At 44.1% G+C, this 12235-nt stretch overlaps 1 protein-coding gene across 1 annotated transcript in view; it reads right to left on the bottom strand.

Annotated features, from left to right (window-relative positions):
* Positions 1-4073: 4073 nt before the first annotated feature.
* The window catches only part of SLC6A5 (solute carrier family 6 member 5), a 67395-nt gene continuing 59233 nt past the window's right edge, over positions 4074-12235 (bottom strand). Inside the window, exons 13-14 of the mRNA XM_078433320.2 lie at positions 10949-11116; positions 4074-8742 (exon numbers count right to left, since the gene is read on the bottom strand). Coding sequence (XP_078289446.1) covers positions 8587-8742; positions 10949-11116 — 324 coding nt within the window. The 3' untranslated portion in view covers positions 4074-8586. The remainder of the gene's footprint in view (positions 8743-10948; positions 11117-12235) is intronic.

The following is a 12235-nucleotide window of genomic DNA, read 5'->3' on the forward strand; positions in this document are numbered from 1 at the left end:
ATGGCACAAAGGGTCACAAACGTGCAAGTGGCAATAGGCCAGGTCTCCCAAGGCCTACATTCAAAACTGGCACACTGCCACTACTGTTTGCATGCTATGTAATTCAAGGAGCAAGAAAGACAATCTGCTTACAATGAGGACATGGCCCAGATGTGATTCGGGGTTGGGTAGAGAAGTAGAGCCAGTAGCCAATCTACTGTACCTGGCTACAAGGGGACTGGGAAATGTCACATTTGGCTGAGCGACAAGCCTAAAGTTGAAGATGTTGCTAGCAATCCAGAGAAATTCAGTCTCCACCCGTCTCTCTCGCATTCTACCAACTTTGCAAAACACCAATGCCGGCTTAATGCAAGTTCATCTTACCCCCACCTCAAGACACAGGGTGTATAGAGTTGGGAAACACTACCAAGAAGGTAAGGGCAGGGAGGGAGTGCACGTCAAGACTATCGTGGGCTTGTGATTAGCGGTGCTCTCCACTTTTGAGCAGAGTGAGTTTTTTGTTTGATATGGTCTATGTCAAAGCTCTCAGCCAAAGGTCAAATTCATGCTACCTCAGAAGGTAGGGCCCATAGCTCTCTCTGTGCACCTGTCCACAACACCAGCGTGGGATGGACGTGGCAGGTAAGTCATGCAAATGAGTATCCCTCATAACTAACCACAGAATCCCACAGCCTCCACCAGCTGAGAGGAGAAGGCGTGAGGAAACAAGTAGCGAGATATAAATATCCAGGCTGTCCTGGGCCACCTGAGCCACCTGCCCTGGACTCCAGACTTCGCCAAGATCCAGCAACCAACATGGCAGCCCTCAGCAGGGCAAGAGTCTCCAGGACCATCCTCCAGCCCCACCACCATGTCTGTTCCTATTGGTTCATGCCATTTCCATGCTGACTGCTCTTTTAAATGTAGCCTCTGGTGGCCCCAGTCCTGTAAGTCAGGAAGGAGGTTACCTGCTAAAGACCCCCTATATTTCTGGAGTTATGACCTGGTTGGTGTCTCGGAGTTCACGTCTGACGTTTTTGAAAAGGCTGGTTTCCTGCAAAATCAAACCAGTGCTCTTGCCTCAGGTTTGTCCCCACTCTAATCCATCCTTGACACAGAGACCAGATCAATATTCCAAATGCACAAATCTAACAGTAAATACCCAACATTCATCTACAGTGTTAAATTTTCACATACAAACTTCGGTGGACTCCTCAGAGCAATTGTGTGAGATGAGTATAAATGTTGCAGTTTTACAAGTGAGAGAACTGAGACATTGTGAATAAGGAAAAGGAGCTGGCACTCGATTCCAAGACAATGCTTTGTCCCTGGCATCAGAGCTGCCTCTGCCAGGAAATCTCTCTCCGCTATTCAACAACCTTCCATGGCTCCCAGGGGCCTGTCAGACAGCATCTGGACTCTTTGTGTTGGCATTGAAGGACCTTGACTGTCAAAGCATACACTGCATTTTCAGCCTTCGTTCCCACTTGCCACACACATACACTATACTCCCAGTTTCATCCATCACTCTCTTGAAATGGTCTGTCTTAGGCCCACGCCATCACTTACGTGCTTTCTTCCACCCGGAGAGCTCATCTTAATACCCTCCTCACGAACAACATCCTCTCCAGGTCCCTATCTCATGAAATCTTGCCTGATCCTCTCAGCCAGAAGGAATTTCTTCCTCCATACCCCCTTATGTTCTTATCCTAAATCCTTTCATGGCACTTGGTACTTTCCACTATATATTATGGCAACGTGTATACCCATCTTTAAAGCCCCACTCACTCTGAGTAAACTGGAGGGAAGGATCTAGTCTTACTCATGTTTTCCTTGCACATTGTTACACAGAGCTCTGTTCCTTTGTACAGAGCCAATACTCAATATTTGCTCATTCTGTTAAAAAAACCGCATTACTGAGTATCTACTATGTGTCACAAACTCTTAGGTACTGGAAACATAAACAATTAAGACCCTTGGTAGAGTGTAAAAGTAAATGAATGAATGAATGAATGGATCAATGAATAACAAAAATGTGAGTCCGCTTCAGTGTGGATCCACACTATATACTAGTCATTATTTTATCCTAATCCTACAAGTGTCTGGGGAAGTTTCCCAGAAAACAGGAATGGGGCTGAGCTAAATGACTCACAATATCACAATTCTCATAAAATCACAGTAAAACACAAGAAATGACTATCCCAAATCACACATAGTCTCTGTTTCACACAGTAGAATGTGTAAATCAGAGAAGTAAATCCAATCTTTGTAAAGTTCAAGTATCTTAGAAGTAAACTGGAGGAGTTTCCTGTTGTAAAGAGCCCCCAAGGTGAATCTTCTAGGCAGTGACTACTCATCCCACATGGATCTCTTTGTAAAGCCAGTTCCCACAAACAGGCGTTTGTAGAACTTGTGTATCACAGAGACTGCAACGAATGGCCTTGGAACTCCTTGCAACTGTGGATTCTAAATCTCTGGTTCCAGGAGAGACATCTAGAGAGAAGGAGGAAGGAAGCATCAGCAAAAGCAGAGGGGTATCAAAGCAACGAGCTCAGTGAGAAAAGAGTTGCAAAGTCCAGGAGACAAATAGCTGTGAAACAAATGGCAACAATAAGATAGATTGGTCGGAGGAAGACAGAAGAGTTCTAAGAGCAAATGCCATATTAGCTCCTTCCAGGCAGAGCCCTGCAACACTCTGCAGCCCACAGTCAATCTGTCCTGCCATAGATGCATGAGCTCTGTGCTTCCCACATCTTGTCATTGTCCCCATTTAGGGAAAGACTATTTAAAAGGGGGTATACGGACACATCAGAGCATTTCCAAGTAAAATTCTAGGGTTTCAGGGATCTTTTGAAATGTTCCAAAGAAATACCACAAGGTCACAGTTCAGAGTGGTAACAGGGACAGGTGAAATAAACTTGAACATGAGTTGATAATTATTGAAACTGAATGACAGGGACATGGAAGTTCATTATTCCACAGTCCCCACTTTTGCATATGCTTGAGAATTTTCAAAACAAAAAGTCAAAGGAAAACACAACTGAGCAATGGGGTTTCGAGAAAGAAACCTAAGATGACAAGCCAGCACCAGACTCTGATCTCACCAGGCACTCTTCTTCATCTCTCAAGACAAGGTCTTACACTGAATTTGGGACTTGCCACCTGGTCTGCCTGCTGAAGTGCATGGTTATGGACAAGCCTGAGTGTGTGGGTCAATCTCATTACACAGGACGGACATGCATGCTCTTGGCAGGTTTTGAGTCAGCTTGTAAGGCCATTTCTTTTCCCCCTACAGGTGGCCCAGCACCCCCACCCCCACCCCCATCCCCCCTACCCTGGAGCCTGCCAACACAGAAGCTAAGGATAGATCAAGCTTCTGGGGTGGCAGCATCAGATAGGAATGCCCAGCCACCAGTCTCTGCACATGACCCAGGAACTCAGGGCCCATCTCTGGGCAGGGAACATGGGGGCTCATAGTCTTTACGCTGGGCTCTGAGTTCCTTGAGATCTGGGGCTGTTCTATTTCATATTCTGTTTTGCCTGGGGTCTAACTCAATGCAGAAGCTACGTAAATGTTTGCTGAGCTGAAATACAGTTGAAGACTGACAAAGTGGTCATTCAAATACACCCAAGGATTTAACTCGCCCAGTCCCTGTGTTCAGATGCACTCAGAGTCTCTCGCTCCCTCCCTCTCCTTCCCTATGAGGGATAATTAATAATTCAGCAAACAATAGTGTGTTCTGATGATTAAGAATATAACAATTTAATTGATATTTGTTTCTGCAGCGGCGCAATATCTCATTTTCCCGGGAGGGCAGTTTTCCATTTCTGTTCCAGCTTTCTCCCAATAAAACAGATCAATCCTGGGGATACCTGAAGTCCATTTGTTAAGAAAGAAAAAATGTGGGTAATGGGTTTGAAATAAATACAATACTATTATCATCATGTTTTAAACACTGACATTTATTTAGGGTTTGTGAACTCATACATTATTAAGATAAATTCTAATTTATATCAGTATATAATAGGCAAATATATAATACAATAAATTGCATTTGTAGACATAAATACAAAATTTGAGGTAGGGCCTCAAGAATAATGACTTTTTAAATGAATAATGCACAGTATATAATATGTACTCTGTAAGATATATATATGATGCATCATTTGTAACATAATATATTTTCTTCATGTACAGTTAATGAAAAAATATAAGGACCTGATTAGGGAACACATCTTTATTCATAGGCAACAGTACCACATACGATGCCTGCATTTAGGACATTAGCCAAGTACACAATTTCAGAATAAACCTATTCCATGATAGGTCCACAATAAAGTGCAAAAAAAAAAAAAAAAAAAAAAAGACAAAACAGTTCCTAGTCAATTACTAAGTATCATCCTAACAATAAAATACACCTATAAGGCAAATGGTTACCTGAAGATGTATTTAATCCATGGCAGGCAAATCAAACCTCTGCTCTCAGAGATGATTCATGCCCAATCTGAAAATACTTTCTCTTTGGCTGCAGGCTGCTCAGAGGTGATCCAAGCCAAGACCACAATTCAAAATTACTTGGCCTTTCTGTACAGTTGAAGCAAACTCTGGGAATGATAGGGAGCTTTGCTTTTAGAAATCCCAGGGACACTTCGTGGAGAAATTACTATCGAGATTAAACTCACCCAAGCCTTTGCTCCCAGCCTGGAAGTTTCGTGCATGACACCCACCCAGTGTGAAACAGAGGAAATGTTCCTTTGCTGGCCTTGGCCTTCAGTGCCTGCAGGACAACCTGCCATACAGCATGCTCCCACTGGAGTCAGCTGCCTCAAAGACGAATGTCACAAACCCAAATCCAGGTACGGCAGCAGCAGTGTGATGTTGCCATCAAGCACACATTACGCAACCGTTATTGTGCAAGTCTCTGGGAAGAGGACGATGACTGATGGCCAAGGGAACAAAGAGGAAAGAAAAATTCAAATTTTAGGCATGGGAAGACCATGCTGACAGGTGAAGGTTGTCAGGCAGCACTGAGGCACATGTAGATAACAAAATAAGGACTCAGTTAAGGAAAACTCAACTCTAATGCAATATTAGCGTAAAGACAACCCAAGTCTTAGCCATTTAAAGATCATTGTATTAAATTATTTTTAAAGTGCTGCTCACTGAAGTACAAGTTACATTTCTTACACATTAAAAACACATGGGAAATTTCAAAGACGTTGAGGTCGAGATTTTGCACTGACCACGACTTTCATGCAACAAATGAATATAAAAGAAACAAACAAAATAAAACCAGACTGGACACATCTGTACATGACAAACACACAGCCCTAAAGAGACTAAAAGTTACTAATACGCAAGACAAATATTTGCATAAGAAGCCACAACACCAACAGTTAAGAAATATACATTTTTTTTCTCCTTTAAGGATATTACAAGGTTACTGCTTTTAACATATGGCTTTTGTTTTTCTCTGAATGGATTTCTGGCATTTGTTGGTGTTAGGAAATTATCTCACAAGTGGAAAATACCTCACCATTCTGCCCAGTAAAAACCAACAAAAATTTTTCCTCAGCAACTTGGTTTTTAACTCAGTTTGAAGGGTAATGCTCAAGGAGCCGTTTTTGACAATGCCCTTCATTTTCTTCTTACTCATTCATTTTTTTCTCATCCAATTGACTGTGGAAGAAAACACATAGCATGGAAACATCCACCTGGTTAGCATCCCAGCCAAGTGTGGGGTGGGGGGGGAATGTGGCAAAGGTTGATACATGATGAGGAATCAGCTTGGATGCTGAACACCTGTCTGCCAGGGAAAGCCTCAAAGTTGAACACAGCTAGAGAAATGGGTAAAAACGGAGTTTACAAAGTCACCGTTTCCAGATAAGTTCGGAACCTTTCACCTTTCAGCAAATTTTACATGAAAATTGGCAATTGTAGGGAAAAGGAAAAACACTCTGGCTGTTCAGGGAACAGCTACTGAGTCTCAGCCTGGACACATCTCGACAAACACAAATGTAGCTGCCTCCAACTGTAACATTCACAGCAGAATGTAGCTAGCAAGGAGGCCCCTGCCCTCATAAGTCAACTTGCAGTTCAAGTTCATATGAGACAAACCTGGCAGCAGCCGTCGGGTACCCCACCCCTTCTTTTAATCACGACAGCAATAATTAGCAGAAATTGGGTTGGCATCCAGCATCGGACTCCAGTGTTAGCCAAGAGGCGAGAGAGGGAAGCCAAAATCATTCGCCCTGACACAAACACACCAGTCCCGTGAGAGAATGCTAATTGATTTCAGCTCTTTTCTCCAGGCTTCAAATTGGAAAAGCTAGAGATAATTTCCAAACCTAAGTTTTTCCTCCCTGCCTCTCCAGCTCCACCAGTTATCACCTGGAGACGCTAATTTTCGGTACCACTATGTGAAATCTGCTACAGTAAGGGGGGCTTCTCATCAATATGGCTTTCTTGGGGAGACCAGTGTTCATGGCGGACAAGTCACTATGGGAAACACGGGGGCATGTGAGGCCGCAGCTCAGGTTCCTAACACTGTGTCTAGGGGAAGCTCAGTGTAGTCTCTGTGATAGATTCTAGTAAGTTCTAGCTTTGGGAAATAGGCAGAAAAGGAGAACAAAGAGGGGAAGAACAAACAGGCACTGCAGACAAAAGAGATGAAAACCTACAGTTCAAAACCCATCCCTGTTTCCTTTTCTCCCATCCAAGTACTAACCAGGCCCGACCCTGCTTAGCTTCCGAGATCAGATGAGATCGGGCGCGTTCAGGGTGGTATGGCCGTAGACTCTGTTTCCTTTTCTAAAGTTTCCACAGGCAGTTCTCAAAAACGGGAAAATCACGTCAGTGTTGGCAAATGACAATGATATTTGCCCTAGAAAAAGAAGAGCTCGGTAAAATGAGTTGAGACCTCTTTTTAAACCAATGAAGTCATTTAAAGTAAAAATATGTTACATTAAGGTCTTTTGTTAGGGTTCACTGCTGTTGAACGGGATGAAAAGGTCACATCAATATACAAGATTTAAACTGAAAACTTTGCCTGAGACCCTGTTACGTGACGACAAACAAGTAAGAAAGTGATTGAGATGGTATCCCCTAAAGAAAACAATTTTAGGTTCAGATATTATTACTGTAAGGAAAAAAAAATCCGGACTACACTATTCTAAACTCACCATCTCTACAGTGATTCTTAAGATATTTATAAGGACAGAAAACACCACTACGCATACAGACTACATGAACACATATCACATTTAAAAATCTCATATATGCATGTTCAGGATACAAGAAGATAATAAAGGTCATGGCTTCGCCAATCTCTGCAGACATATGATTCGCTCTCATTAGAGCACAGTTATGAGTATTGTGAATTGGGAAGTCTTAAAATTGAATCGGCTAAATGTAGTCTTAAAAGCTATAGTCTTAATTGGCTCACTTGCTACTTACCTAAGCTGTATTTACCAGAAATTTCTGTAAATACAGTGACCTAAAATTTACTACCAGCACATGGACTATCATGGTTGCTTTCAACTAAACTCTCCATTTCTTTGATTTCTCTATGACCACAGTTGGCATTTATTGTGAATGAAAAAGAGTAAAAATTGAGAAGTGTTCTGTCTTGTAGGAGGTTATGTCTTATATATAGAAAATATATAGACACAAACGGGTAAATCTTGTTTTCCCAGAGGTTGGAAGACCAGGGATCTACAGCTCATAGAAAGACATTTTGAGGAGAAGAAACATGGGATTGTGACACTGAACCACGGCGTTAAATGTCATGTAGAAACTAGAATGGAGCTCTGCTATGCCCATACAGAGGCAAATTACAGGATGGCTCCTTGTGTACAGGCAGAGGAAATGATGAAGAGAATTCACAAATATAGTTACTTCAGAAAAAAGAAAAAGCAGAAGACAAGTGAAGGAAGAAAACTCTCCACTGAGATTCGCAGTGTGCACGGACAAGTCTCTGAGTTCTTGGCACACTTGAGACAGTTGGCCCAAATGAGGGAAAACAGATCCCCAATTGTAAATGGAAATCTACAATTGGACACCCCAGTGGTGTCCACATCCACTGGTTTGTCTTATCCTAAACCATTTTCAGACCCCTGCCGACCATCTAAATATACCCTCCTAAACTTCCTGCATCTGAATGAAATCACTACATTGCTCAGCTCAGCAACACTATGGAGCCCAAACAACAGTCTTGTAATTCTGCCATTTTATATAAGCCTCCGTGGCACCACCAAGGACAACACACAGTGGATACTCCCGCCCGACCGGGTCTCGCGTACCTACTCGTGACTTCACCGGAAAATGCCCACTCACCTAGTCGATCCACTCCTGCCGGGTAAAGCCTGAGCTTCCAACCCCTCTGGAAACTGACACCATGGACACAGGCAAAGCGCCTCAAGTGGTCTGTCTAGCTCCTCACTACAGCATGCGACACCGTGTCCTACTTTTCTATATAACCATTCTCATGCATGGACATGAACTAAGACGTGAGGAGAGAGAAGAAGATGGGAAGAAAGCTGGGGAAAACCTTAGGGGAGGCAGAGAGGAAAAACAGGATCAAGTCTGGGCCATCCCATGCCATTGGACTAGCACTGGGTACCCAGTTCCAAATCCTTCACTGGCAGTTTGAGTCCCAGGGAAGAGGTTCCCAAAGGGTCGATCATGTTCTTGTAACGCTCCCCACGGTGCTGAGCTAAGAACGGGCCCCAGTCCGGCTGTGGCGAGCACACCAACTTCAGCCTCTGCAAAGAAGCCAAAGACACACAGGGTCACAGAAGTAACACGCCATCCCTCCCCTAGGCAGCACCCATCTATCCCCAAACTGCCTGACACCACTTTTGCCAGAACCTTCCTTAAGCCAAGAGGTCCCCGGCCAAGAGAAGCGGTTAGGAAGATAGCCCTCTTAATTAACGAGGTCAAGGGACGTTAAGGAGGAGACGTGGTTTGGTTCGCTTGAAGTTATTTACATCGCCCTGCAAGCAATATAACAATTGCTCGGAGTTTGCCTTGCACAAGATTAACAGAGGATAAAGGACCCAGATTTTAATTATACATTTTTTCCTTCCAAATGAAGAGAATTCGCAAGCTTCTCTCTCCACTGCCAGACGCAGTCTATAAAAGACATGCGCTCAGTTACTTTTGTTCCATAGTCCCAACAGTAGGTTGTTACATCAAAATAATTGGATTTTGTTTAGCATATTTCCCCTAAGTATATAAATGGCCGGGAAAAAAAAAAACACAACCCCAAAAACACACTGCCAAGAGTGAGCAAAGATTTTAATTATCTGTTGACAAAAAACATATGCTCCTGATTCGGTTCAGCAGTGTAGGCGAGCCAGAAATAATGGGACTGTCTCTGATCCTTCAACTGAACTTTTTACAGAAAACATAATGTGATGGGAAAATTTTCTAGAAAAAAGTTAAGAAAACATATTTCAGACTCCATAAGGGGGAACAATTATATGTTTATTACCTATTAAAGTGAAGCTATTTCTTATAGCTGTTAGTTTAATCTCCCCTTAATCATCAGTTTGCAACCTTTGTGTCCCAAATCAACCATAATAAATTTATAGAACCAACTCATCAGTTTAGGGAATTTCGGCCTAAGACAAAAGTAGCAGAGGCTACACTAGCTTCTGTTCAAAGGGAATGAGATTTCTGGGTGAGTTGGTGGGAGGCTCATCTGGGGCAAGAGGGAGACAGCCCTGGGGGTAAAGGGGCCCACAGTAATTTACCTCAAGGGGACAGCAGACAATTTCCTGAGGATGCAAACTGGAATACCGCTTCAGTAAGGAGACTCCTACATTCCCTTTGTCAACTCTGTCTCCATTTTCAGTCCATTGAAAATAAAAGCCACCCCCTGTGTGGGATGTTCCCGAGACCTCTCTTCCTCTTCTCAATCTGACCAAGAGCCAAGTCCATACACCTGTTCTTCGCTGCCCTCTATTGGCAAGTGTTTCTTTGCCTTGGTCTATCCCAAGGCCTCTGAAACTTGAGTGTGCATCAGAATCACCTGGTGGGCTGGTTAAACTACAGACTGGGGGTGGGGGGGTGGGGGTGGGGGGTGGTTCCCGCTCCCCACCTCTGGTTCAGTGGAGCCAGCTGGAGCCTGCTCATTTGCATTTCCAACAAGCTCCCAGGTGGTGCTGATGCTGCTGGTCCCGGGGCCAAACCCTGAGGAGGACCGGTCTGGTCCAAAAGGTCCAACCTCTGGATTTTCAAGACAGAGGCAGTGCTGATCTATCCCTAGCACACCTGAGCCAGTGACTTCTCATAAGTAACAAAAGCCTGACCACACTTCACTGGTGGCTGAACAAGTGGCAATGCGTTCCCAGACACCGTGGAGTCAGGGTGGGGATTTTTTTTTTCTTTAGAAATGAGGAAAGTATCCATCAAGGGATTAACAAGGACAGGTCTCACCTCACACCAGCCATGCCCCGGACCTCTCATTACATTGTATGGGGATGGTGACATGTTCATGAGCTTGGACCCCTCAGCCATTCTAATACCAGTCCAACAGGAAGGGGTAGTGATTTAAAACGTAATGGGAATAGATGTTTGGAGGGAGAAGACTTGGACAGAGATGCACATCAGGAAAGTGGGAATCCGACGTGTGGTTAAAAACCAAATATCAGATGTAAACTGTGGGTAAGGGGAGGGGGGGAGGGGAACTCCAGGAAAGAGGAGACATGATCACTTATTCCCCAGAGCTGCCAGGGCACTGAGGAAGAGCATAACAGCTTGGCCTGCAGATCGGCTAAGTCTCTCCATTAGAGGAATAATACATAATAAAAACGGGTTTAATAGAAACGGTGGCAACTGTGATCACTTAATCACCAAGTCTCCCTGGAGAATAAGTTTACCGAATCTGTTGTTTTTTAATGCACGGAGCTCTGAGAGCTTCTCCCTCGGGAGGGGATGGCAGGGAAAAGGAGCTGATGGAATTACCTCAATAAATCTGCCAGGGGCCAGATGCATTTTTATCACAAACATAATTGGAATCCAGATAACCGAACAGGCGAGCATCAGCCATCCGAGCACCATGGACCAGTTAGGGTAGCGATAAGAGCCATAGGTCATGGGCTCCCACTGGTAAAAGCTGAAGCAAAGGATAAACTAGGAAGAAAAGAGAAACACATGTGTTAGGCTGGTGATGCGAAGTGTTCATTCCTAACAGCCAGGTATTGAGCCCCTGCCATCAGTTTGCTGCTTTCCTATCTATGATCCCATGTTATATCCAGACCAACCCTGGAAGAGGTATTATTAATAATCCATTTTCCAAATGAAGAAACTGAATTTCAGGAGGAAGATGACACACACTTGGCCAGCTGCATTTGCCATCTCCCAGAACTGAGCAACGTGTATGGGTACACACACACACAGGCTGTGAAGACACCGTAAGGGCCATACATCAAGGGGACTGATGCGTGGAGCAGGGCGTATTTAAAGGGTTGTCTGTACTTTCTATAGTGGATAATCAAGCTTTTGTTGTGAGAAAGAATCCATTCAATGTATGTATTTAAAAAAATTTTTTTTAATGTTTATTTAGTTTTGAGAGACAGAGAAACAGAACCTGAGTGGGGGAGGAGCAGAGAATGAGGGAGACACAGAATCTGAAGTAGGCTCCAGGCTCTGAGCTGTCAGCACAGAGCCCGACGCGGGGCTCGAACCCACGAACCGTGAGATCATGACCTGAGCTGAAGTTGGATGCTTAACCAACTGAGCCACCTGGGCGCCCCTAAATGTATGATTTTAATATTTTTAGAAATGAGTTGATGGGGTGCCTGGGTGGCTCAGTCGTTTAAGTGTCCTACTTCGGCTCAGGTCATGATCTCATGGTCTGTGGGTTAGAGGCCCTCGTCAGGCTCTGTGCTGACAGCCCACTCATGCTCTCTCTCTCTCTCAATCTCTCTCAAAAATGAATAAACATTAAAGAATAAAACAAAAATAAATAAATAAATGAGTTGAATCTACCTTGACTTCTCCTTGAATGGGGAATGGCCCGTATCCAGGCACTGCCTTTAAAGCTGGCAGAGTGAGGCCAGGAGTGGTTGGCAAGCAGTGACTGAGCCTGAAGCTGAGTCCTATAATAAACCATGGGGCACAGAGTGGGTGCATGGTGCACTCTCAACCGACTCAGGATGAACAGGCTGTGTCACCCAACAGTGGGCCAAGAGCCAAGAGGCCAGCAGGCTGATCTCGGTTCCACCGCTAACTAGAGGAGGGACCCTCATG

Source organism: Panthera onca, chromosome D1 (genome assembly GCF_046562875.1).
Source record: "Panthera onca isolate mPanOnc1 chromosome D1, mPanOnc1 haplotype 2, whole genome shotgun sequence".
Classification (NCBI taxonomy): domain Eukaryota; kingdom Metazoa; phylum Chordata; class Mammalia; order Carnivora; family Felidae; genus Panthera; species Panthera onca.